This window comes from Pleurodeles waltl, chromosome 6 (genome assembly GCF_031143425.1).
Source record: "Pleurodeles waltl isolate 20211129_DDA chromosome 6, aPleWal1.hap1.20221129, whole genome shotgun sequence".
In the NCBI taxonomy this organism is placed as follows: domain Eukaryota; kingdom Metazoa; phylum Chordata; class Amphibia; order Caudata; family Salamandridae; genus Pleurodeles; species Pleurodeles waltl.
The window spans coordinates 1,611,099,869-1,611,127,653 of NC_090445.1; the positions used below are offsets into that span (position 1 = coordinate 1,611,099,869).

A 27,785-nucleotide genomic window follows, 5' to 3' on the forward strand; every position below is an offset into this window, starting at 1 on the left:
GGAGACTTCGTCAACTAATTCTGCCCCTACAGAACAAAGGGGCTCAGGTCTATCTGATGAATCCTACCAAACTAAAGGTGATTGTCGGTGGCAAGACTCATAACTTCATATCCAAAGTAAAAGTGAAAGACTTTATGGACGAACTCTGAGGCTGGCTGGTGGGGTCTCGGTCCCCTTTTTGCTTCCTTCCTTATAGGGCTCTTCTTGGGGGTAAACTTATATCCATATATTCAAATGTAAGGTGGTACTTTGCTTCTTTTTCTCTTTCGCTGGATAAGGGGGATGACAGTTGTGTTCACTGTTCTTATTCCTTTTATTTCCTTTTTTTTTATATATAGTTATATGCTCTTTTTGGGATGTAAGGCACAATTATGGGTATGGTTTGGGTAAGGTAGGAGGGACACAAATCCATCTTGGATGGGACTGTGTAGTCCTATGCTCTCCACGAAGCAGATTAAAGGGCTGCAGGGTTGGAGGGGGAGGGGAGGGAGTGGGTATTGGGGATGGTGGGGATGAGAAAGGGGTAGGGCTCAGTGCAGGGGAGCCTTTGGATTTGGGATGGTGGGGGGACTTTCAGGAAGGCAAGGAGAGCAGGAGGTGTAAGGGGAAGGATACCCAGCAAAAATACACAAAAGGACAGTGGAGTTTGAGTAGAGCGATTGATGAAAAATTCGGCATAGGACAAAGGCAGAACTTCAGCAGGGGAAAATTAGGTAGAGAAGACATGGTGATACTAATGAAGTGTACATGCCTAAAAATGAAATAATGGCTTGTAATTTAAGGCTATGTTCTATGAATATATGGAGACTTAACAACCCCCAAAAGAGGATAAAAGTGGCACTAGGGCTAAAATTAATCCAGGCAGATTTGTATTGTGTGCAAGAGACTCATATCTCTTGGGAGAGGTGGGGGCTTTTAAAAGAACTAGGGTTGATGCCTTTAGTTTGAACCCAACAGACGACGTCAACACGGGGAGTGACGATATTGGCTAGAAATTCCTGTTGTAATGTTGGACATTATTGGTGGATAAAGGGGGCTGCTGGGTCATTCTAGAGTGTATGATAGGCACAATCATGTTTACTCTTTGCACTATTTATGGACCGAATTTTGATGAAGCCGATGTGTTAGATATTGTAAACTCTGAATTGATAGCATGGCTATTACCATTGGTAATATGTGGAGATTTGAATATACACTTGGATGCTGGAAAAAACCTTGGTAATCAGGACCACTTTCAGGGTCGTAAACCTAAGGTGTGGAGGGCCTTAAGGAGACTATTCAGGGATCATGGGTTGGTAGATCTGTGTGAGGGAACTAAGGCCCCCGAACCTGGCTATACATATTATTCTAAATTAGTACAGCTGGATTACTTTTTTATCATGGCTCATTTAATTAAGGATGTAAGTATAGATCTCCTGCCCAGGCTTCTCTCAGATCATAATCCACTAGTTTTAACTGTGTTGATAAGTGGATTTGTGAAGCCGTGCCGCTCTTCATCATTTGATAGGAAGTTATTAGTCGACTCTGTTTATGTTGAACATATGAAGACATGGCCACAACAGGAATGCTATGGGATGCATTAAAAGCTGGAATTAGAGAGAAAACCCTGAGCTATAGCCTGCACTCAGAGAAGGTGAAGGAGAGAGAGGTTAAGAATCTTCAGTTAGAACTTAACCAAGCAGAAAGAAAACTAATGCAAAGTATAATTAAAAAAAGGATGACTGTAGCTCAGCACAGATTCAGATATCGGTCTTAAAGGCTGAAATAAATTTATATCTGAACAAGGCAGTAACTGCCAGCTATCAGAGTTATAATGCAGTAAGTTACGAATGTGGACAGACCACTGGCAAAGTTCTGGCGAGATGAATAAGGCAAAAAACAATAAAGGTGGGCATAGAGACCTTTATGGATGCACAGGGGTGGAAACCTGAAAAGCCGGAGGAGATCTTAGAAGTTTTTAGAGATTTCTATCAGGAGCTGTATGGGGAAGATATAGAGTATTCTGCTGGGGTGCAGAGAGAGGCCATAGAATTTCTGGGAGGAATAAAAGCAGCTAGACTCTCTCTAGAGGACCAAGTCATGCTGGATGCACCGATTCAATCGGAAGAAGTATTGGAAGCTGTAAACTCGTTAGCGCCAGGAAAAGCCTCAGGCCCGGAAGCCCTACCACTCGAGTTCTATAAAATGTTCTATAAAGAAGTAAGGAGAGACATGCTTGAAACCTTTCGCAAGCACAACTAGGACAGACTCCACCACCTTGGGAATGTGCCAGTAGTATATAGTGTTAAAAAAAAGATAAGCTACCTCACTTTCCGGATCATACTGACTGATATCCTTGTTAAATACAGGTGGGAATATATATGCAAAGGTTTTAGCAACCAGGCTAGCAAGAGTTATACCCTTGCTAGTCTGTAAAAGGCAGCGTGGTTTTATACCTGGTAGGGGGATGGTTGATCACATCAGAAAGATCATTTCTTTATTTGATCATGTAGCTTGTAACTTTTTATGGGAGACCTTGAAATGGAAGGGTATTGTAGAAGGCTATTTAACAGCCGTTAGGGCCATATACAAGCCCCCCAAAGCTCGAGTATGTTTAGGAGGGAATAGAGTCAAGCTTAAAATCGGTTTCTAGGGGCAATAGACAGGGGTGTCCGTGCTCTCCATTGCTGTTTGCATTATATATAGATTCATTTATACTTAAGCTGGAAAGGAGCAGCAACATCATACCAGTGGCCTATCAGGGGAAGAATATAAGGTATTTGCCTATGCAGACGATGTAGCAGTGACAACTGACCCTGAGAAAACCATCAAGGAAATTGAAAAACTGGTTAGAAATTTTTGAGTTTATTCTGGGTACACATTGAATGAGGACAAGACACAGGTTATATGTTCAGCGCAGACTTTGATTAAAGACAAGCGATTGGTGACAGAGGCTGTATATTTGGGGATTAGAATTACAGCTGCTGTTAACCAGTTGGTGGTACTTAACATAGCCCCCCTGCTGAGTAAAATGAAGAGTGATCTAGATAGAATGCACTATCTATATTTATCACTTGAGGGTCGCTGTAATGTTTTTAAAATTAATGTCCTGCCAAAGGTATTGTATTTGTTTCGAGCGATTCCTTTAGAGATTGCAAAAAGCGGGCTAGGCAAACTATAGATGTAAAGAAATGGCTCCCTGTTGCAGTTACCCCCCACTTTTTGCCTGATACTGATGCTGACTTGACTGAGAAGTGTGCTGGGACCCTACTAACCAGGCCCCAGCACCAGTGTTCTTTCACCTAAAATGTGCTTTTGATTCCACAATTGGCACACCCTGGCATCCAGGTAAGTCCCTTGTAACTGGTACCCCTGGTACCAAGGGCCCTGATGCCAGGGAAGGTCTCTAAGGGCTGCAGCATATCTTATGCCACCCTGGGGACCCCTCACTCAGCACAGACACACTGCTTGCCAGCTTGTGGGTGCTGATGAGAACAAAACGAGTAAGTCGACATGGCACTCCCCTCAGGGTGCCATGCCAACCTCACACTGCCTATGCAGTATAGATAAGTCACCCCTCTAGTAGGCCTTACAGCCCTAAGGCAGGGTGCACTATACCATAGGTGAGGGCATATGTGCATGAGCACTATGCCCCTACAGTGTCTAAGCAAAACCTTAGACATTGTAAGTGCAGGGTAGCCATAAGAGTATATGGTCTGGGAGTCTGTCAAAAACGAACTCCACAGCTCCATAATGGCTACACTGAATACTGGGAAGTTTAGTATCAAACTTCTCAGAATAATAAACCCACACTGATGCCAGTGTTGGATTTATTAAAAAATGCACACAGAGAGCATCTTAGAGATGCCCCCTGTATTTTACCCAATTGTTCAGTGCAGGACTGACTGGTCTGTGCCAGCCTGCTGCTGAGACGAGTTTCTGACCTCATGCGGTGAGAGCCTTTGTGCTCTCTGAGGACAGAAACAAAGCCTGCTCTGGGTGGAGGTGCTTCACTCCTCCCCCCTGCAGGAACTGTAACACCTAGCAGTGAGCTTCAAAGGCTCAAGCTTCGTGTTACAATGCCCCAGGGCTCTCCAGCTAGTGGAGATGCCCGCCCCCTGGACCCAGCCCCCACTTTTGGCGGCAAGTCCAGGAGAGATAATGAGAAAAACAAGGAGGAGTCACTGGCCAGTCAGGACAGCCCCTAAGGTGTCCTGAGCTGAAGTGACTCTAACTTTTAGAAATCCTCCATCTTGCAGATGGAGGATTCCCCCAATAGGATTAGGGATGTGACCCCCTCCCCTTGGGAGGAGGCACAAAGAGGGTGTACTCACCCTCAGGGCTAGTAGCCATTGGCTACTAACCCCCCAGACCTAAACACGCCCTTAAATTTAGTATTTAAGGGCTCTCCCTGAACCTAGAAACTAGATTCCTGCAACAACAAGAAGAAGGACTGCCTAGCTGAAAACCCCTGCAGAGGAAGACCAGAAGACAACTGCCTTGGCTCCAGAAACTCACCGGCCTGTCTCCTGCCTTCCAAAGAACTCTGCTCCAGCGACGCCTTCCAAAGGGACCAGCGACCTCTGAATCCTCTGAGGACTGCCCTGCTTCGACGACGACAAGAAACTCCCGAGGACAGCGGACCTGCTCCAAAAAGACTGCAACTTTATCCAAAGGAGCAGCTTTAAAGAACCCTGCAATCTCCCCGCAAGAAGCGTGAGACTTGCAACACTGCACCCGGCGACCCCGACTCGGCTGGTGGAGAACCAACACCTCAGGGAGGACCCCCGGACTACTCTACGACTGTGAGTACCAAAACCTGTCCCCCCTGAGCCCCCACAGCGCCGCCTGCAGAGGGAATCCCGAGGCTTCCCCTGACCGCGACTCTCTGAAACCTAAGTCCCGACGCCTGGAAAAGACCCTGCACCCGCAGCCCCCAGGACCTGAAGGACCGGACTTTCACTGCAGAAGTGACCCCCAGGAGTCCCTCTCCCTTGCCCAAGTGGAGGTTTCCCCGAGGAAGCCCCCCCCTTGCCTGCCTGCAGCGCTGAAGAGATCCCTTGATCTCTCATTGACTTCCATTGCGAACCCGACGCTTGTTCTAACACTGCACCCGGCCGCCCCCGCGCCGCTGAGGGTGAAATTTCTGTGTGGGCTTGTGTCCCCCCCGGTGCCCTACAAAACCCCCCTGGTCTGCCCTCCGAAGACGCGGGTACTTACCTGCTGGCAGACTGGAACCGGGGCACCCCCTTCTCTCCATTGAAGCCTATGCGTTTTGGGCACCACTTTGAACTCTGCACCTGACCGGCCCTGAGCTGCTGGTGTGGTAACTTTGGGGTTGCTTTGAACCCCCAACGGTGGGCTACCTTGGACCAATAACCGAACCCTGTAAGTGTCTTACTTACCTGGTAAAACTAACAAAAACTTACCTCCCCCAGGAACTGTGAAAATTGCACTGTGTCCACTTTTAAAATAGCTATTTGTGAATAACTTGAAAAGTATACATGCAATTGAAATGATTCAAAGTTCCTAATGTACTTACCTGCAATACCTTTCAAACAAGATATTACATGTTAAATTTGAACCTGTGGTTCTTAAAATAAACTAAGAAAATATATTTTTCTATACAAAACCTATTGGCTGGATTTGTCTCTGAGTGTGTGTACCTCATTTATTGTCTATGTGTATGTACAACAAATGCTTAACACTACTCCTTGGATAAGCCTACTGCTCGACCACACTACCACAAAATAGAGCATTAGTATTATCTCTTTTTACCACTATTTTACCTCTAAGGGGAACCCTTGGACTCTGTGCATGCTATTCCTTACTTTGAAATAGCACATACAGAGCCAACTTCCTACAATAGACAATTGGCAGCAATTTCTTGTGGGGCTATGCCAAGCCCAGAAGAGCTATGAAATATATGACTCTTCCAAAATGTCGAGGCGGCTGTGCAGTTCCCAACTTTACGTTATATTACTATGCCTGCTGCCTTCAACAGATGGATGTATTGATAACTGGTGGTGTAAGGGAGGGTACGCAAGTAGAGCATCCCTCCCTGTATGAAATGGTGCTGGGCTCTGGGGCAAAAGGCTGGCTGTCGAAATTTGTGGAACCCAGCTATTTTAAGAGTGAGATTTCAAACTCTACAAGCTGTATACAAGGTTTGGTTGCAGCTAAAAGGATGGACTGGGATGAGTAAGATCACCCTGTAAACTCCATTGTGCTCTTCAGTCCTCCCTTTTTCTAGTTTTAGAAGAATAGGGAACCTATTTTAGCTATTTGGCGACATCAAGGGATAGTGAGGATTGGGGATCTATATGCAAATTCTGTGTGTAAGTCTTTTCCGGAGCCATAGACACATCATGGCTTACCAAGGAACCATTTTTTAAATTTTTTACAAACTTGAGACTTTCTCCACTGCCATAAACAGGATATGCCTTCAATGGATAAGGTATCATTAATAGAGACTATATGCCGCAGGAAGAAGATAGGCACATTATATAATCTGTTAATAGATGCTCAACAGGATGATTTTGTGCTACAGAATGATAGATGGGTTAACCGAGTGGATAAAGAGGGGGTGTGGCTGGTGGAATCATTGGAGCTCGCAGAAAAAAACCCTTCTTTCGGCTAGTTTGAAAACGCAGCACTATAAGACGGTATTTGATTTGTACTACACACCAGCAAAATTGAGCAAATGGGGAGGATCTGATGGGAAATGCAACCGGTGTGAGGGGCCAGAAGCTGAGATATTGTATATGTTCTATACATGCCCTAGGCTAAAATTGCTGCTGTGTGAAGTAGAACTGTTTCTCATTGATGTAATTGAAGGAAGGGTGAAACTCACACCGACTCTAGTACTGTTAGGTGTGATGGACCCGCTGGAAAATAAGGGGCATGTTATAAAAAAAAAAAAAAGTTTTTTTCTGTATATGGCTATGGCAATACTCCAATTATGTATAAGCTTGGATTGGATCAAAAAAGACCCCCCGAACTTTGAAACTTGGAGGTCAAGATTATTAGCGTTTCACAGTATTGAGCTGAGTCTATATAGACTTAAAGGTTACAAGAAGAGGCGCTGGTGGGAACGAATTTGGGCACCATTGACTAAATGGGTAAATGGGTGGAAGAGATTAGTCTATGAGATAAAGCGATTTTGTATCGGATTAATTATGCTGAATGTATTTTATTCGTTATTCCCCATCCCTAAATGATGGCTTGTAAATGATGATCTGTAAATGTAATGTGAAACGTGCGATCCTTGCCTTGAAAAAAAAAAATAAAAAAAAAAAGGTCCAACGTTAGTATTCAGCACAGTGGTACCAACAATTACCTCCCTGTTTTACCTAATTTTCCCGCTGGACTTGCCGCGAAAAGTGGGGCTTTATCTGGGAGGCGGGTATCTCCACTAGCTTGAGTACCCTGGGGCGCTGTAACAAGAGGCCTGAGCCTTTGAGGCCCACTGCCAAGTGTTGTGGTTCCTGTACCTTCACCCAGAGGAGGCTTTGTTTCTAACTCCAGAGGGCAGAAAGGCCCTCACCTCATGGGGTCAGAAAATTGTCTTTTAGTGGCAGGCTGGCACATACTGGTCAGACTTACACTAAAGTGTTGGTTAAAATACAGGTGGCATCTCTAAGATGCCCTCTGGCTGAATTGTACAATAAATCCAACACTGGAATCAGTTTTGGTTTATTGTAATGAGAAGTTTGATACCAAACTTCCCAGCCTTCAGTGAAGCCATTATGGAGCTTTACTTAATATGGCCACACTACAAATACAATGTCTAAGAATGGACTTAGACACTATAGGGGCATAATACTCATGCAGCTTTGCCCTCATCTGTGGTATTGTGCTCCTTCTGCCTTAGGGCTGTAAGGCCTGCTAGAGGGGTGACTTATCTATGCCACTGGCAGTGGTTGGTGGGCATGGCACCCTGAGATGCATGCTATGTCGACATTACCTTTTACTCACCACCAGCACACACAATCTGCAATGGCAGTGTGAATGTTCTTGATAAGGGGTCCCTTAGGGTGGCTGTGGGAAACTGGCACCTTGTTGTAGTACCCCCCCACACACACTTTTTGCCTGGTTTCTGAATGCAACTTGGACTGGAGTGAACTGGGATCCTGCTAACCAGGTTCCCAGTGCTAGTGTTCTGTCCCTAAAACGTTGTCAAGGTAATTGAATATACCTTTAGCTAGCACTATAAGTCCCTAGTAAAAGGTACTTAGGTACCCAGGTCATGAGGTACTAAGGGTAGACCCCTGAGGGCAGCAGCACCGATTGTGCCACCCTCTAGGGCCATACATCCAGATGCACCCAGCACTGCCATTGCAGGCTGTGTCCTGGTGCAAACCTAAAACGTAAACTCAACATGGCACACAGTCTGTGTGCCCTGTCCACCATACACTTCATTTACTACGGGCAAGTCACCCCCCTGGCAGGCCTTGTAGCCCTAAGACAAGGTGCTCCATACTATATGTGAGGGCATAGTTGCATGAGCAATATGCCCCCACTGTCTCCTTGCCAAACCTGGGACTTAGTGAGTGAACCGAGCAGCCATTTTAATGCATGTACTGGACACTGGTCAAACATCGAGTTTCCCAGCTACATGATGGCCACTCTGAACCCTGGGGTGTTTGGTATCAAAGAACTCAGAATGATAAATCGAAACTGGTACCAGTACTGGATTTATTATAAAATGTACCCAGGGGTCACCTTAGACGTGCCACCTGCAAAAGCAAACTATCCTGGCATGGTTGCTGACTGGTTTCTGCTAGCCTGCCACATCCAGACAGCCAATGCACAACCCCTGGGGGAGAGCCCTGTCTCTCTAGTTCGTAAAGCACTGCCCTTCCTGGGTGGTGCTAACACCCCCCTCCCTCAGCCCTGGCAGTGAGCTTCAAAGGACTACCGCCCTTAAAACTTGATCCCCAGGCCTGCTGCTAGAAGCAGATGGTCTCCCTCTTTGCAAACCCCCACCTTTGGAGGGGGCAAGGGCAGGAAACCACACAAAGGGTAGGAGGAGGAGTCTCACTGAGCGTGCACCACCCAGAGGGGCTTGCAGGAGAAGTGGACCCTCCATTCCATTTTCCTCTGTGTTGGATGGCAGGAAAATACCCAAAGATGTTTAGGGTAGTGACCCTTCCCACAGGAAGTGGTCACTGTAGTGGGTGTAGCCACCCAAGGGTAAGTGTCCCATCGGACACTACCAGGTTCCCCTTAAAAAACCCACTAAATGCAGTATTTAGTGGGCTCCCCTAGACCAAGAAATCAGATTTGAAAGGACAAAGAAGACCAGCAGCAAAGAAGATCCAAAGCAAGAGTACTGTGGACCTGCTGCCTCAGGAAAAGGTGCCAAACCCTGCCTCTGGACCCAGGACCTTAAATTGCTGCTACAGAGGAGCTGGACACTGGACTGAGTCCAAGAAACCCAGGGGACCTCCAGGCTTCACAAATCGCCCCAGATCTTCTTTCTGAGTGGAGGCACTCACAAGCCAGTGAGGGTCATTTCACTGACCAGCTGATATCTCTGCAAATGGAAGTCACAGCCAGACCCGATGAAACACCAACGACAGCCCGGATGCAACCTATAAGTGTGCCAAGTGTAGTGGCACTATGCCCTCTAATGGCCGAGTTACGCCAAACCCCTGAGTACTGGTCAGCTGATGTCGGACAACCAGAAAACCGGCTCCCTTGGAGCTGAAAATGGATCAGGAGGAAACCCAAGTCAAGGGACTTCAGGAACACCCTGGACCTCCCACCAGAGTGCCCCGGTTGTCCTGTAAGCAGCCCTCAAAGAGACTCACCTCCGGCTTCAAAGGACTCTGTTGCGCACAGCTCCTGGATCTCCAACTCGTCCTGCACCCAGAAGCCCTGCAACAAGGAACCAGCTGTGCTCTCCGGGTTCCCAACCCCTTACCACCTCAACAGCCCAAAGGGACCCTGAAGCACCACCTTTAAGTGTGCAAACCAGCTCCTTTTCTAGGTGGCCTCTCCAAGTGGCCCTGTGCCTGTACCAAGAGACTTTACAGCACTGTTCCCACCAGAACCGGGAGGCGCCTGAGACTCTCCAGCTGGCATGGTGTACCCACCAACCTCATCAACCATCCTGCAAAAGAAGAGAGTGGTAACTCACCTGTGTGATTTTATATGCCTTTTTCTAGGTGACCTTCCATTGATTCCTGTGGTGCGTAATTACACACAGAAAGACTAACTTTATTAAAACTTTGAAAAATCCTAACTCAAAAAGTACTTAACGTATCTTAAAGATCTTGGTCTTAAAAATGGTATAAAAGTCTGGAGTATTTATATAAATTCTGGTCTTGAGTTATTCGATGTGTGTGTGTGGTGCATGATTGGATTTGTAAGTACAACAAATGTTTAGCACATCTCCTGGATTAGCCTAACAGCTTGACCAGCTGCCTTAAAAATTGGAGCATTAGGTGGTCTACTTTTTACCTCTGGAAACCAACGTGTGGTTGCCTGGACCCCAGCACAGTGTGCCTAGGTTTGCACACTACATAGAGGGCCAGCCTCCTACAGTGGCACAATACATGCTGCACCCCTGAGGGACCCTCCCTAGTCACAGACCCCTTGGTACTACTGTACCTTTTACAAGTGACTTAGTTGTGTGCCAGGGGTGTGCCAATTGTGGAAACAATGGTACAGTGCCTTCAAACCCAGAGGGTCTGGCCAGAAATCATCCGCCACCCAGACCCCCACCTTTAGAGCATCTAAGCCCTTCTAGTGTGATTCTGCAAGACCATGTACGTCCAGTCGGAGCGAGGATTCAATTTCATCTCCCTCACTGGCAGTCCATAACATCGGACAAATGGGTCTTGCAAATCATACAGAAAAGCTATTCCCTCCCTTTAAAGTCTTTCTCTCCCCCAATGCCTCCCTCAAAAAGAACAGCTAATGGAGGACCACTTTGTTTTGATCCACGAGGAAGTTGCGGCTGTCTTGGCCAAAGGAGACCTAGAAAGGGTCCTGATAACAGAAGTAGGCAGTGTTTGTTATTCCTGCTACTTTCTGATACCCAAAAAGAACAAAAGCCTTCACCCCATTCTGGATTTGTGGGAAGTAAATCTCTTCCTCAAAAAGGAGAAATTCAAAATGCTTACTCTGGCTCAGGTCTTCTCAGCCCTAGACCAAGGAGACTGGATGGTAGCATTGGACTTGTAGGAAGCATATTTCCACATCCCCTTCCTGCCTGCCCACCGGAGCTACTTGTGGTTTAAGGTAGCCACAACCACTTTCAGTTTACCGTGCTACCCTTCGGCCTTACCAGTGTCACCAAGGTGATGCCCGTGGTCACAGCTCATCTGTGCAGGTTAGGGGTTTCAGTTTTCCCCTACCTCGACGACTGGCTGTTGAAGGCTCCTTCGCCCAAGGCAGTTGTCACCCACCTTCAGACTATGGCGAACCTCCTGCATTTGCTGGGGTTCACTATAAACATGCGGAGTTGCACCTGACTCCCTCTCAGATGCTCCCTTTCCTCTGAGCTGTTCTGGACACAGTGCAGTTTCGGGTCTATCCTCCCGAGCAGCGAGTTCAGGATATTCAGGTTATGATTACGATGTTTCGGCCTCTATCCTTGATTTTTTTAGACAGACTCTGAGGCTGCTGGGCCTCATGGCTGCCTGCATCCTGTTAGTAAAACATGCCAGATGGTATATTAGGGCTCTGCAGTGAAACCTGAAGTCCAGTGGCCGCAGCATCAGGTAAATCTCTCTGACACAGTTCAGATCTTGGAGGGAACTGCAAAAGATTTGCTTTGGTGTTTAAGGAACCGCGATGGGTCAGAGGAAGACTTCTCTCCCTTCCCCTACCAGATTTTACACTACTGACAGATGCGTCACTTCTGGGATGGGGCGGCCATCTGGGAGAGGTGGATATCAGAGGTCTCTGGTCACTGGTGGAATCTGGACTCCATATCAACTTACTGGAGTTCCGGGTGATCTAACTGGCGTTGAAAGCACTTCTTCCAAATGTCAATGTGGTACTGCAACAAGCAGGGCAGTGTGGGGTCGTGGACCCTTATTTCAAGAGGACTTGTGCTTCTGGACATGGCTGGAACATCAGGGCATAACCCTAGTGGTTCAACACCTGGCAGCTTCTCTGAACGCCAGGGCGGACTAACTCAGCCATCGATGCCTAGTGGATCACAAGTAGCAGCTCCATCCAGAGGTGTCACACGAACTCTTTAAGCAGTAGGGAGAACCTCGGTTAGATCTGTTCTCTTCCAAAGAGAATGCGCAATGTCAGCAGTTTTGAGCGTTGGAGTTTCCAAGGCCCCACTCGCTCTGTGACTCTTTTAATTGAGAGTGGAGTTCAGGCCTCCTGTACGTATTTCCACCCATACCACTTCTGCCCAGAGTTCTCAAGAGGATAAGGAACGAATGGGCCCAAGTAATCCTGGTGGTTCCAAACTGGGCACGCTATCCCGAGCTGCTGAAGATGAGCATGGCTCCTCCGATCAGGCTGCCCCTTCAGGAAGATCTTATGTTGCAGCAACAGGGGAAGGTTCTTCACCCAATCCCGTCAATTCTGCGCCTTCATGCGTGGAGATTGAACAGTGACAGTTGACAGCCTTCGACCTTCTTCCCCAAGTCTGTAAAGTTATTCTGCCAGGCAGGCATCCCTCCACCAAGACAGTATACCCTGCATTTGGAAACACTTTGGTGGTCATTACAACCTCGGCGGTCTTTTTCCAAGATCGCCGAGGGACCGCCGTGTTGAAGACCGCCAGTGGTGGCGGTTTGCCGCTCTGCCTATTATGACCATTGGCAGCTCTCCGTCCTTTTACGGACGGAGAGCCACCAACAGCCATACTGGCGGGAGGCGGGGAAGTGGAGGTTGCTCCACCGCCATGCCAACAGAACACCGCCCAGCGAATCACGTCCTGTGATTCGCAGTGGCGGTGTTCTGTTGGCGGTGTGGTGTCGGCGGAGCTGCCCCCATGGCTCCCGTCCCCTCCCGGAGGATCGACGGAACAGGTAAGTCGATTGTCCGTTAGGGGAGGGGGGTGGGGAGGTGTTGTGTGTTGTGTGGGTGCATGGGGGTGTGCGCCAGTGTATGTAGAGGGGGTGTGTGAGTGCGTGTATGCTTGCAGGGGTGTTGCGTGTTTTGGGAATGAGTGCGTGTATGTCTGTGGGTATGTCTGTATGGATGTGTGCGTGTATGTTTGTATGTGGGTGTGCGTGTCTGACTGTGTGTGGATGTAGGCATGTATGTCGGTGTGTGTGCGTGTAAGTGTGTAGGTGGTGCCTGCGTGCGTGTCGTGTGGGTATGGGTGATGTGATGTTGATGATAGTGCTTACCGCCATGGATTTCATGGTGGTTCAAACCGCAGGAAATCCATGGCGGTAAGCCGGGTCAAAATACCGCCGGCGGTATAGTGATGGCCGCCGGGCTGGAGACCCAGGTCTCCAGCCCGGCGGGCGGAACGGAGAACCGGCGGATGACCATGGCGGTAACCGCCATGGTCATCATACAAAAAAAAGACCGCCAGCCTGTTGGCGGTCTTACCGCTGCTTCTCCGCCTTCCGCCAGGGTCATAATGACCCCCTTTGTATATTATTGTACAGAAAGATCTATTGATCCTCTGTCTGCTTCGCTGTCTGACATTCTTCCCTTTGTCTTATCCTTTGTCCAGCAGGGCTCTGCATTGGTGACTCTCAAGGGTTATCTCGCAGCCTTATTGGCTTTTCTTTGGCTGCCCGATCAGTGTTCATTATTCAAATCTCCTCTTGTAAATAGATTCCTTAAAGTGCTTTACATATGTATCATCCTATGCCGTTTGTCATGCCTCAGTGGGACTTAAATTTAGTTCTCACTTTTCTAATGTGTGCTCCCTTTGAGCCTTTACCCAACTGTCCCCTCGGGCTGCTCACCATCAAGACAGCCTTTTTAGTGGCAATAGCATCTGCCAGGAGGGCGAGTGAGATGCAGCCTCTCATCAAAACCTCTGTTTCTCACCATGTTTTCAGGCAAGGTAGTGCTTCACACTCATACCTCTTTCTTTCCTGTGGTGATGAACCCATCTCAACTGGCCGGCCAGTGCAGAAACGAATCATTTCAAACTGGGTCATCCTGTGCATAAAACTCTGCTACACTCTGGCCAAAAAGCAGCCTCCTGAGGGCTTCAGGGCTCATTTTACAAGGGGCAAAGCTGTTACTGCGTTAGCAAGAGGTGTACTAGTCCTGGACATCAGTCAGCCTGCAATGTCGGTGTGTCTGCACACATTTGCCAAACACTACTGCCTGGACAGTCAGGTCCGCAGAGATGGGCACTTTGCCTGTTCAGTCCTGCAGGACTTTTTAGTTTGAGGAAAATTTGTCCAGCAGCTCACCACCAGAAGGTTATGGCTTGGGTATCTGTTCTGAAGGTAAGGAATCCTCAGCTAGAAGTCTCTATCAGATGAACAAGTTACTTACCTTCGGTAATGCATTGTCTGGTAGAGACACTATTTAGCTGCAGATTCCTTATACCCACCCATGCCTCCCCGCCCTGTGGACTCATTCCCTAGAGTTAAGGGTTGGCCCTTTCAGGGCCCTAGTTTTATCGCAAGACAAAATCTGTTGGTTATTTCTTTTGCTCTGTGCTTCTGGCATGGAAGTTTCTGGAAACGTGCTGACGTACGCACGCCTGGATGGTGCCTTTATAGGTGACCATGACGTCCCAGGCGGCTCCGGCGATGCCTCTATGCAGATCTGAATGATGCCACCCTACGGCATGAGCAAGGGTATTGCTCAGCAAAAGTTCTGTATTCCAAGCTGACACCTGGAAATTCTAAAGGTAAGGAATTTGCAGCTAGATAGAGTCTCTACCAGATAATGCGTTACCGAAGGTAAGTAACTTGTTCAACATTCCTCATGTGTATGTCTTTTGAACCTCTCCACTGTTGTTCTGTCAGACTCCTCACCCTCATGGCAGTCTTTCTTGTTGCTATAACGGCAGTGCAGCGGGTCAGTGAGCCACATGCTCTTTCTGTTAACCCGCCTTATTCTATGGCTCACCCGGACAAGTTGGTCTCTGAACTCAAGCTTCCTTCCTTGTGAAGTAGGTGACTCCATTTCATCTTGTTCAGAACATCAGCCTTCCAGCGTTCTTTGCTCCACCTCACCCTTCTAAAGAGGAGGAAATACTTTACCAGTTGGATCTGAAAAGAGCCTGCTTCTTGTATTTCAATCATATCAAAGACCATCTAGTGGGTGCTTACCTCTTTATCGAGTTCATTGGATTGAAGAAAAGCAAGGCTATGCAGAAAAGGACCATCTTGCTCTGTATTGTACTTCACATTAAGATCTACTATACACTGGTAAAAAAAAAAAGCAGCCCCCTGAGGGCTTTTTTCTTGTTCTACCAGAACAAAGGTTTCTACCACTACATTGTGTCTTGGGTGCCTGTTCTAGACCTTTGTCAGGCTGTTACAGAGGCGTCACTCCATACGTTCTCAAGGTACTATTGTCTGCCGACAGCCAGGTTTACTGAGAAGTGCAATTTTCCTGCTGTTACCCTTCAAGACTCTTTGGTTTTAGCCAGTTCACCTCCCTCCATCTAGGAGGTGTTGCTTGCGTATCCATTCAAAAAGTGAAGTATCTGAGGTTAGAAGTCTCTATCAGAATAAAATACTTTCCTTTGGTAGCATTCTTTCTAATAGAGACTCTACTTAACTACAGATTCTTCACCGACCCTCCCACCTCCCCATCGCGTGAACTGGCCTCTTCACATAAAAATTCCCCATATTAGGAATCTTCACAATGGTCACAACCAATCTGGCTCCACATCTCTGTCGAGAAAGCAACTTATGTCAGCAGGCATAGGTGGCACCTATAGATTTCCACACATGTCACATTGGGCGCAGAATGACGTTGACGTCAGCTCCACCTGCTGGTGCACATGGAAATGCTGAAACATTTCCAGATCCAGTTTGAGGCCTGAGGAAGAATTCAAAAGGTGAGGAATCTGTAGTTAGACTCCACCAGAAAGATCGTTACTAAAGGTAAGTAAAAAATTGAGGGACCAACTTACTGCCAACAAAAAGTTATGCATGTTATTTATGAAAATAGTTTATGCTCTATTGTTTTTTGGCCAAATTTTGCATATCAGTTTCATTACAAATCAAGCTGTGTTTTCGAAATTGACTTGCCTGCATGTCAAGTAAGAGGAAGCTGACTTGCAGGTTAATCAGGGGTAAGTTGACTTCCACTCTAGTTATCCTAGTAAATGGCAGTGAAAAGTGTTTTTACTGCAAAAAGCCTGGAACATTTAAAGAGCTTCCTGAAACTGAGATCTAACAGGATCACAGATTGTAAGTGCCAAAATTAGGTCGACATTTTATTAACGTAATTCTAACTATCATATTTGTGCCCCGAAAATGGATTTAGCTCACACTCTACATTCTACGTTTATGGTCATGTCATTGTATAATGTTTTCTTCTATGTATTGGGTTACTTTATGCATTTGTATGGTGTATGGTGCAGCCAATACTAATTTCATTGATTTTCTAATGTTCCAGGGAGATATCGGTTTTCCTGGCCCCCCAGGAATGCCAGGCTTGCCTGGGATGCCTGTAAGTACTTTTATGTAAAGTCCCTCAGAACATTATGCTGTGGATGGCTGTGTCTGAAATGTCTAAAGGGCTTCCTGTGTTGGGGTTCAGCCAATTTAAGAACCTGATTTAAGCATGAAGGCATCTGATGCATGGTGTTAGTTATAACTTGGCTGTTACTGCTAATGAAGTGTGATGCAGTCTGTGTATTTTGTATTGATGCATAGCACATTGATTTATTTTGTTCTTTATTCATTTTTTCCCTAACTTGCAGGGTTTGTTTGGTGCAAAGGTAAGGACTTTCTTATACTCATATGAAGCATAAAACATAGATTTCATACTGAAAACAAGAATGCCTATTGTGGATTTAACAAATATTCAGGTTTTTAAAATATTACGAGTAAAAACATAACTCTTAAAATCCGTTATAAATAACACAATTTTTGAAGTATGAGTGTGCTGGGAATTGATGTAATATTCTTACTCCTTTCATCTCATAGTTTAGACATTTAACATACCTTTTGCAAAAGTTAAACTTTTTTGGGTGACACCTGTGGTTGTGTATTTTAGCTGCCATTTAGTTTGGGCTAAGGCAACAAAGTTCCAGCATATTTGTAAGAAAATAATACTGAAATGATGGATTGAAAAATGAGTCCAGTAGGATTTCAAACCAGAAATTACCAAACAAAATGCAGGTTGCAAAAAGACATATCCGATTATGGACAGGTAATCCACTCATGTTGATTGTTTAGGTTGTGATTCAAGAGATGGACCTGTGGTAGGAAATGTTTGACCTCAATCATGTATAAACCTTCAGATGCAACCAGAGCCATTTGCTTGTAAACAAGGATAGCATCTTCCCAGGGACAGAGGGTGGTGGGAAGAGGGCCATGGTTTAAAAAATGAAGAGGCAGAAATTAGACAATCCGTACAACTATACTGTATGTTAGGGCATATCAGCTTGAGAAATATGGCCCCACTGTGTCCTTGCCAAATCTGAGACATAGTGAGTGAACAGAGCAGCCATTTTAAATGTATGTGCTGGGCACTGGTCAGTACGAGTTTCACAGCTACATGATAGCCACTCTGAACCCTGGGCTGTTTGATATCAAACAATTCAGAATAATAAGTCCAAACGGGTACCAGTTTTGGATTTATTATAAAATGTACCCAGGGTTCACCTTAGAGGTGCCCCCTGCAAAATCTACCTACCCTGACATGGTTGCTGGCCAGTCCCAACCAGCTTGCCACTTCCAGACACAACTCTGAACCCCTGGGGTGAGAACTCCTGCTCTCTGGAATTCAGAATAAAGCCCTTCCTGGGTGGAAGTGTTAACACCCCCTCCCTCTGGAATGTGCACTGCCCTGCTGGTGAGCTTCAAAACCCAAACACCGGACCTGCTGCTAGCAGCAGATGGCAGCCCCTTTTTCAGCCCCCCACTTTTGGTGGGAGCAACGGTGGGAAAACCAAACAAAGGACAGGAGGAGTGGCTCCACCTAGCCTGCACCACCCCTAAGGTGTTGCATGCAAAGTGACCTCTCCATTTCATTTTCCTCCATCTTGGATGGAAAGAAAATAGCCAATCAGGTGTAGGGAAGTGATCTCTGCCCACAGGAAGTGCTCACTTAGTGGGGGTAGCCACCCTAAGGTAGATGACCCATTGGTCACTACCAGGTTCCTCCTAAAACACCCACTAAATACAGTATTTAATGGGCATCCCTAGACCAAGGGATCAGATTTGATGGACAAAAGAAGACCAGCAACAAGAAGATCTAAAGGCACGAGAACTGTGGACCTGCTCCACGAAGAAAAGGAGGCAAACCCTGCCCGCTGCACCCTGGACCCAACATTCACCACTGAGGAGCTGCTGGACAACTGGACAAACTCTAAAGAACCCCAGAGGACATCCAGGCTTCACAGATTGCCAGAGAACTCCCTCTAGAGTGGAGGTACAACTCTAACCGCACAAGAAACCAACAAGCCTGTGGGGTCCACTTCACTGACCGGACACTAACTCCTGAACAGGATACCGCAGCCAGACAAAACTACTTACCAACCACTGTCAGGACAAACCCTGCCAGTGTGCCAGGTTTGGTGGCACTGTCCCCTCCAGAGGTGGAACTACACCAATACCAGGGATATTGGTCACCTAGCTTTGGACATCCCAAAAAACAGCCCACCCGGGATTGTAAAAGGACCAGGAGGAAGCCCCTGTTGAGGGACTTCAGAAGCAACCTGGATCTCCCACCAGAGTGCCCCGTTATCCTGTAATCGACCTTTGACCCGACTTACCTCATGCTTCTGAGGGCATCCTTGCGCACAGCTCTTGGATCACTGATTCGCTCCACACCCGGCTGCCCAGTGCCCTGCACCAAGAATCAGCTGTGCCCTAAGGGTCCCCCACCCCTTGCAACCTCGAGACTCCAAGGGAACCCCCAGGATTCACCTTTAAACTTACCTGTGCAGTGCTTTTCCAAGTGGTCCCCCGCAGTGGTGCTGCACCAGCTCCAGAGAATTGTTTGCGCTTCTCCCGCCAGAACCGGGAGCCACCGAACTTCTCCAGCTGGCACAGTGTGCCCACAGATTACCTTGGCCAACCTGCAAAAGAAGAACTTGGTAAATCTACTATGTGATTTTATATGTATTTTTAAATATTATCCTCATTGATTACTATGGTGCGTAATCACGCACAAAACTATTTTTATTAAACTTCCAAAATTCATATCTTTCAACGTACTTGGTCTTAAAATTTATATAAAAATCATAAGTATGTTTATAAATTGGCCCAGAATTATTATTTATTGTGCCACTCACTTAAGTAGCAATTCAAGACGTGCCTCATGCCTGCCATTGCAGCCTGAAGGCAGTGTCCCACTGCCATGTCGACTTGGCATTTAATTCCTCTTGGCAAGCCTTAAACTCCCCATTTATTACATATACGTCACCCCTAAGGTAGGCCGTGTGTAGCCCAAAGGGCAGGGTGCTATATAATTAGAAGGTAGGACATGTACTTTTTTAGTTTTACATGTCCTAGTAGTGAAAAACTCCCAAATTAATGATTCACTACAGTGAGGCCTACCCCTCCCATAGGATAGCATTGGGGATTCCTTATCATATTTAATAAGCTGTAATTCCAAAACCAGAGGTGGTAAATATCTAATGTTTGGTATTTATGAACTTGTATTGTTAACCCTTATTTAAGGGTAAAGTCGATTTATCATAACAAGTTTGAAAATGCCACTTTTAGGAAGTTGGCATTTTCCTGCCCTTAGCTCTTTGTACTTGCAGTCTGCCTTCGGTCACATGACTGGGTGTAACTGATAGTTGAGACAAGACTTTGTGAATTCCCCCCAGGCAGTCACATAATAGTGGGAGGAGCAGGTCCTGAATGACCTTTCCACTGGCAAGATGGGGGGATGGATCTAAGCACAGCCCCACTTACATCTGAATAGGCTGGGCTTTGACACCACTCAATAGGCTTAACGACCCTGTATTGTCAGTGCAGCAAGCTAGGAGCCAGGGAAGAGGAGGCAGGAAACTCCTGGAATTTCAAAGAACCCTTCTGGAAACTTCTACCAACTTCTAGGAGCAGGGCATCAGGATATAAAATAGGGCTCTCAGACCAACTGCTCAGTACATTGTTGGACCTGCGTAGGGACTCTCAGAGGACTTCCTGCTTCTGTGACCTGTTGTGCATTCTACCAGACTGCTGCTGTTCCTAGAAGGACTACTTTGCTTCTAGAGCCAGCCTTGAACCTTTAGAGGTCAGCTTTAATGTGAGTCTGCATCTTAAACTGCACCCAGGACTTCAGAAGTGACTCCTAGGGCTAGTTTTGCTAGCCTCCTGTTCAGAGTCACAGGGACATAACAGGCTCCCACCATTTTGTACCGGCTCCTGATCCCAGCCAGAGTGAGTCCTGAACCTTCAGGAAGTCTCAAACCACTCCTGGACCCTTGGTTGTGGTGATAAGGGTGCCCAGATGGCCAGTTTCAAAGATTGAGGGCAGACATATTTTAGCCAAAAGGTGTACTGAGGAGATCAGGGCACACCTGCTTACCTATCAAATCTAGGCCCATCACAGGTCGGGTTGAATTCGCGTCTTCTACCGATATGTTCTTCTCCACAGCAGCAAATCCTTTTCAGCAGTCCTTTTCAAAAGGGGTATCAGGGCTCATGGAACTGTCTTCGGCTATAGCCTTTTGCTTCGCCCTGTTGGGAATTTTAGACTTCCATCCCAATGGCTAAGTCAGAAGATAGAATTTTTCACCGTAGCTTTAATCCACGGCTAGCCAATGTTGACGCTCCCTCCTCTGGCACTCCTGCAGCCTTGCCCTACTGAACTTCTGCCTTCTCAGAGACTTTTTCTTCAAAAATTATCTAAGTCTGTGCTGACCGGGGCCAATTCACTTAGGCCCTCATTCTGACCTTGGCGGGCGGCGGAGGCCGCCCGCCAAAGTCCCGCCGTCAGGTTACCGTTCTGCGGTCGAAAGACCGCGGCGGTAATTCTGACTTTCCCGCTGGGCTGGCGGGCGGTCGCCTTCAGACCGCCAGCCAGCCGAGCGGGAAAGAGGCTTCCACGATGAAGCCGGCTCGGAATCGAGCCGGCGGAGTGGAAGCTGTGCGACGGGTGCAGTTGCACCCGTCGCGTATTTCACTGTCTGCGCAGCAGACAGTGAAATACATGTAGGGGCCCTCTTACGGGGGCCCCTGCAATGCCCATGCCAGTGGCATGGGCACTGCAGGGGCCCCCAGGGGCCCCGCGACCCCCCCCTACCGCCATCCGGATCCCGGCGGTCGGACCGCCGGGATCTGGATGGCGGTAGGGGGGGTCGGAATCCCCGCGGCGGTGCAGCAAGCTCCGCCGCCGTGGAGGATTCAATGGGGCGGCGGTACACTGGCGGGAGCCCGCCAGTGGTGCCGGTCCGACCGCGGCTTTACCGCCGCGGTCGGAATCCCCATTGGAGCACCGCCGGCCTGTCGGCGGTGCTCCCGCGGTCCTCCGCCCTGGCGGTCTTTGACCGCCAGGGTCAGAATGAGGGCCTTAGTGTATTAAAACTGCGCTCCATTGATTTGCCCTAATTTTTTATTTTGTCGTGGTCTAGCACGACCAGATGGCTGCAGTTGGCGCTTTTTGATTTTAAGCTCCATTTTACACTTAAAACTTTAAAAATTCATAACTCTGCTTTACTAGTTGGATTTTGTGAGTTTTGATGTCAAATAATTGATTACAATTTTTACTATTCTTCTGAATTGGTTTGATATTTGTATTGTGTTGTGTTTTCACTGTATTGCTGTTCTTGTGCTGTATAAATAACCCATTGCCGCTTTGTTTAGCCTGACTGCTTTTTGTGCCAAGCTGCCGATGTTTAAGCACAGGTTAAATTACTGACTTTTTGTGGTTCACTCTGCTAAGGATTGTGGCTGTTGCCTGACCAGAGCTCAACCCCCATACAACCAACAACCCAATTTCACATATTCCTCATTCAAAGTTCAAAATGCTCACAGTCACTCAAGTCCCGTCTGCCCTGGATCCAGGAGACTGGATGGTAGTGCTGGACTTGAAGGATGCATACTTCCACATTCCAGTCCTGCCTGACCTCTTGTGTTACCTGTGGTTCAGAATCGGCCATGAGCCACAAGCACTTTCAGTTTCCCGTGCTCCCTTTTGGCCTTACCAGCGCCCCTTGTGTGATCACAAAGGGCATGGCAGTGGTTGCAGCTCATTTGCACAGGTTAGGGGTTTAAGTCTTTACCTACCTAGAGGACAAGCTGTTGAAGGCTCCTTCATCCTAGGCTGTCGTCTCCCACCGCCACACTATGGCGAACCTCTTGCATTTTCTGGGTTTCACTATCAAGGTGCCAAAGTCACACCTGACTCCCTTTCAGATGCTCCCTTTCATCTGAGCTGTTCTTGACACAGTGCAGTTTCGGGTCTGTCCTCCTGAACGGCAAGTACAATATTTTCAGGCTATGACAACGATGTTTCAGCCTCTATCCTGGATTTCAATGAGATTGACTTTGAGGCTACAGGGCCTCATGACCTCCTGCATCCTGCTTGTGATAGATACCCACTGGCATATGCAGGCTCTGAAGTGGGACCTGAAGTTCCAGTAGGCGCAGCATCAGGGGAATCTCTTTAACGTAGTCCAGATCCCGGAGGAAACTGCAAAAGTTCTGAAGTGGTGGTTAACAAAACGTGATTGAATCGGCATCAGATCCCTCTTCCTTCCACAACTATATATGACAGTGGGGAAAAATGTGTCACTTCTGGGATTTGGCAGCCATCTGGGAGAGGTGAAGATCAGAGGCCTCTGATCTCTGACAGAATCCAGACACCACATGGGTCTTCTGGCTTTCTGGGTGATCCAACTGACATTAAAAACCTTTCTACCTTTCTACCTTTCAAAGGCAGCAATTGCTCAGCAACGCTTTTCATTGTTAGTGGAACTCAGGCCTTGTGTATGCCGTTCCACCCATACCACTTCTGCCCAAGATTCTCAAGAAGATCAAAATGACCGGGCCCAAGCCATTCTTCTGGCTCCGGACTGGGCACAGAGAGTTTAATGCCCTGAGCTGTTGAGCATGGCCATCGATCCTCCGATCTGACTCCCCTTTGGGAGGATCTTCAGCAAGGGAGGGTCCTCCACCCAAATGCTCCGCATTCTTAGGGCAGATTGAGCAGCAACAGATGACAGATTTTGACCTTCTGCCCGAGGTCTTGGCAGCCAGACGTCCCTCCACCAAAATGATATACTCCTGTTGTTGGGATAAATTTGTGGCATGGTGCACAAACAGGTCTGTTGATCACTTCTCTGCCCTCTCTCTCGGGTTATATTGTTTATCCTTTCTCTGGCCCAACAGGGCTCTGCTATGAGCACTCTAAAAGGTTATCTATCTGCAATCTCTGTGTTTTTGAGGTTACCTAATCAACCTTCTTTGTTTAAGTCTCCTATTGTTAAAATGTTCCTTAAGGGCCTTACCCACAAGCTTCTTCCATCTCCATTCATTATGCCCCAATGGGATTTGAATTTGGTTCTGACATTCCTAATATGCGCTTCTTTTGAGCCTCTCCACAATTGTCCTCTCAGGCTTCTAACATTAAAAATAGCCTTCAGAGCAGGGTGCATGTCTTTTAAGTGTGAGGGTACCCTTGCATGAGCAGGGAGCCCCTACAGACCCCAGGCCAAATCCTGGACTCTATAAGTGCGGGGAAAACATCTTAAGGTATGTAGTGGACACTGGTCAACACGAGTGGTCCAACTACATAATGGCATCTCCGAACCTAGGCATGTTTGGTATCAAACATGTTGGAATCATGCAACTACACCGATTCCAGTGTTAGTTGCATGATACCATGTACTCTGGGGGTTCATTAGAGGATCCCCCAGTTCTGCCTGTGCATCCTTAAGGGGTCTGAGCTGCCAGCCCACTCTGCTGCTGACCCCAGACACTGTTCTGCCCTCCTGTTGGTGAGCCAGGCTCAGGCTGGAGAAGCAGAACAAAGGATTTCTTGCAAGGGCGAGGTGTGACCACTTCTCCCTGTGTATTAGATGGCTTAGGTGGGGTGGCCTCTAAGTGCCACCAGACTGCTTTGAAGGGCACATTTGGTGCCCTCCTTCCATAAACTGGTTTGCACCTTTTCTGGAACCCCTGGTTCCCGCTCTGGTGTGAAACTATACAAAGAACAGGGGAGTATCCACCCCCCCGTCCAACTCCTCCCCTAAGGAGGTGCATAGAACTCTGCCAGGTGCCCACCTTATTCTGCCATCTTGGAAGTTAGTTGTGCAGAGGACCCCTCAGAGCATCTAACTGGTTAGGTCGATGAATCTGATGCCTCACCTGTGGGAGAAGCCCTTGAGTAGCCCTAAAAGGGGGTTGGTCTATCAGAGGGGGGCAGGGACGTCATCTACCTGGCCTGCATGAACAGAAATAGCCATGCTATGTCTTTGTCGGTGTTTAGACATAGTAAGTGGACAGGGAAGCCATTTTACATACATGTGCTGGACACTGGTCAATATGAGTTCCTGAGCTACATGATGGCTTCTCTGAACCTAGGGATGTTTGGTATCAAATGTCTCGTATTAATAAACCCTCACTGAATCCAGTGACAGATTTATTAATACATGCACCCAGAGGGTACCTTAGAGGTGTCACCTGAAAATGTACCCAACTGCTAGCGTGTTCACCGAGTAGTCTAAACCAGCACAGTCACCCTAGATGGATTTCTGACCTCCTGAGGTGAGAGCTAGCATTCTCAAAGGCCAGGAACAAAGCCTGCTTTGGGCAGAGGTGTTATCACTTCAAGGCAGGATTGACATTCCAGGGCTGGAAGCTTCAAAGGACCAGACGCCTTTGTTATGCGACCCAGGTCACTCCAGGTGGCAGAGAAGACCACCCCCCCTTCCCTGACTCCACCTCTTGAAGGCAGGACAGGCGAGAAAGTTAGTAAGATTAGAAGGTACGCTTGCATCATGCCAGTCCCACCACTAAGGTGGACCAGCTGATGTGGACACCATTTTTCAAATTCCTCCATCTTGTATTGGACGGAATTAGTATGTTAGGGTTATGCCCACTTCCCAGCGGAAGTGGTCATCTAGGTGGTGTAGTCACCCTAAAGGTAGGCAACCCATTGGCTGCTACTTGCCACTCCTTGTAATACCCTGAAATTGAGTGTTTAGGTGGCACCCCTGAACCCAAGAGAAGCACGAAGAAGAGTCGCCTCCTGATGAGAACAGCAGTAGAGATGTGGACTTTATGGCATGAAACCCTCCTGCCCGCACCTCTCTTGACAATCACAACAGAGTGACTCGTCCTGCAAGCTAGACCAAAGCCTCGGGTATCCTGCCAGCACTTCAAAATCCCTGATCACTCTCCCTTTGAGTAGAGGAGTTACTTTCCTGCAGTCCGCAGGCACCGCCTTGCAGCACCCCGGCCTTGACCGATGCCACAGATGACCAGGAGGAGGTACCTGTGCTCTGGAGGACAAGGACTGCCTCCCACCGAGTGTAACACCACCAGGACCAACTGGAGCCATGCAGCACCGATCCCCAGGGTACTGGACACTCTGCACCAGTCATCAGCAGTGTGAGTCCATTCCAGATTCCCACTGCACCAGAACCAAGCAGCCATCAGGGAATGTGAGCCAGCACCACTGAGACCCACTTCATGAGTGGCCCAGCAGTCTTGAGTTTACCACTGCCAGCTATTGGCCTTTAACTGCGAGGAGCATCTTTGCACACAGTGCCCCGACACCCTATCCACTCTGTATCTGAGCCGACCAGCCCGGATCCTTAAAAATAGGATGTGCCCCCTTGCTTTAAGGCTCCTTGCGACCTAAGCCCCCATTTGGGAGCTCTCGGACTTGTCCACAAGTCCCCCTTTGCTGCCGGTTTCCAGGTGCCCCCTTTCTCCGTAGCGGGCCCAGCTGCAACCTCACCAGCACCTTGCTCCCAGTGGAAATCAGGGGGCTTCTCTCAAACTGCTGGTAGTAATTTGTACCTTGGGCTCTTACATCACTAGACCCTGAAGTTGAACCCCTGGAACCAACTGTACTTGTCTTTATGCACTATTGACCTTTCCTCCAATAGGATTGCATTGTGTGTTAAGGCGCACAGGTTTGAACTCTTTATTTTCCTGTAAGAAATAATAACGAAAGCAGTACTTGCTCTTTTATGAAGTTCTTGGTTTCAAAACATATATAAAAATAAGAGTGTGTGTGTGTCAATTATTGCCTCTGTGAGTACAACTGCTTTGCACTGCCCTCTGATAATCCTAACTGCTCACCAACACTACCACAAAAGAGAGCATTAGTATTATCTACTTTCACCTCTGACAACCAATTAGGGATCCACTGGACTCTGCACGCTGTACTTCTTTTTAGTACACCTTATAGAGCGCCACCTTCCTACACTGTGACTTGGGAATCAGTGCACACATTCACTAATTACTACTGCCTTGACAGTCAGGTCTGATGGGAAGGGCATTTTGCCCAATGATCCTGCAGGACTTTTTTGTCTGCATGAATCTACAGTTAGAAGTATCCAACTGAAGACCATATTACTTACCTTTGATAACACTCTGTGTCATGTTTGGTGCCCCTTTGGTCACACCTCCTTGGCCCCTTTCTCTAGTTTCCACTTTAACTCAGTCTGCTGTGGCTGACATTGGCAAGTTGTTGGATGGGTCTGGTGAGGTGGTTTTACTGCCCACCAAACCAGGCTTACCCTTGTCACAGAGGGTAAGATTATTTTCAAAACCACCATCTCCTACACCCTTAACACGGCTGATACTGCGACAATGGGAATCAATTTGAGAGCTCTCATTAGGTGTCATGCTTGGCTTCTTGTGTCTGTCTGTCAGCCAGAAATTAAAGAGCATCTGCTAAACCTGCTGGCAAGCATCAATTCTGGCCGCAGGTGGATCAGATGCTGGAGAAGCTTAAAAAAGATAGACCCTCCAAGGCAATAGGTGCTTTAGAGACACCATTTCCCTGAGGTGCTTTCATAGGCCCCAGTACAGGTGGGAAGTAAAACCACCTCACCAGACTTCCCCTCCACTTATCAATGCCAACATCAGCAGCATACAACTCAGGGTTACACTAGAAATCTTGAGAGAGTTAGAGGTAAATAAAAAGTAGAGGCAGTGGCAAAGGAGGAGCAGCTAAACGAGCTGCCTCGCTAAGCAGCGATTCTTTCTCTCTCTCTGGTCATACTACACCTGTCAGAAAATCACAGATGTTTAACTCAAAGTGGGATGGATTCCTTTCAACCAGTGAGTCTTCTCTATCATACAACATGGTTACTGTCTAGAGTTCATTGCATCCCAACCAAATATCCCACCCTGTAGACATACCCTCTCTGTTGAACATCAGCGCTTCCTTCAAGAAGAGGCATGGAGGCTCAGTCTCATGGGAGCTGTAGAACCTGTGCTACAGCACCAGCTCAGCAAGGCAATGTACTCACTATACTTTCTCATACCCAAAAAGATCGAACCCTAAGGCCTATACTTGACCTCAGGTCACTTAGTGAATACATCCTGTTAGAACATTTTCATTTAATTCTTTGCTACAATAAGAACAAGTTACTTACCTTCAATATCGCATTATCTGGTAGAGACTCTATGTAGGAAAGTGCAAATGTTGGCATTGTTACCCCCTCCCCCACTTTTTGCCTAGTGTTGATGCCAACTTTGATTTAAAGTGTGCTGGGATCCTGCTAACCAGGACCCAGCACCAGTGTT

The 27,785-nt window shown here is 47.5% G+C and overlaps 1 protein-coding gene across 2 annotated transcripts in view; it reads left to right on the forward strand.

Annotated features, from left to right (window-relative positions):
- The window catches only part of LOC138301234 (collagen alpha-1(II) chain-like), a 1,268,735-nt gene that overhangs the window by 1,107,714 nt on the left and 133,236 nt on the right, over nucleotides 1–27,785 (forward strand). For both annotated transcript variants that reach the window (XM_069241494.1, XM_069241495.1), the window contains 2 exons: nucleotides 16,513–16,566; nucleotides 16,820–16,837. In XM_069241494.1, coding sequence (XP_069097595.1) covers nucleotides 16,513–16,566; nucleotides 16,820–16,837 — 72 coding nt within the window. The remainder of the gene's footprint in view (nucleotides 1–16,512; nucleotides 16,567–16,819; nucleotides 16,838–27,785) is intronic.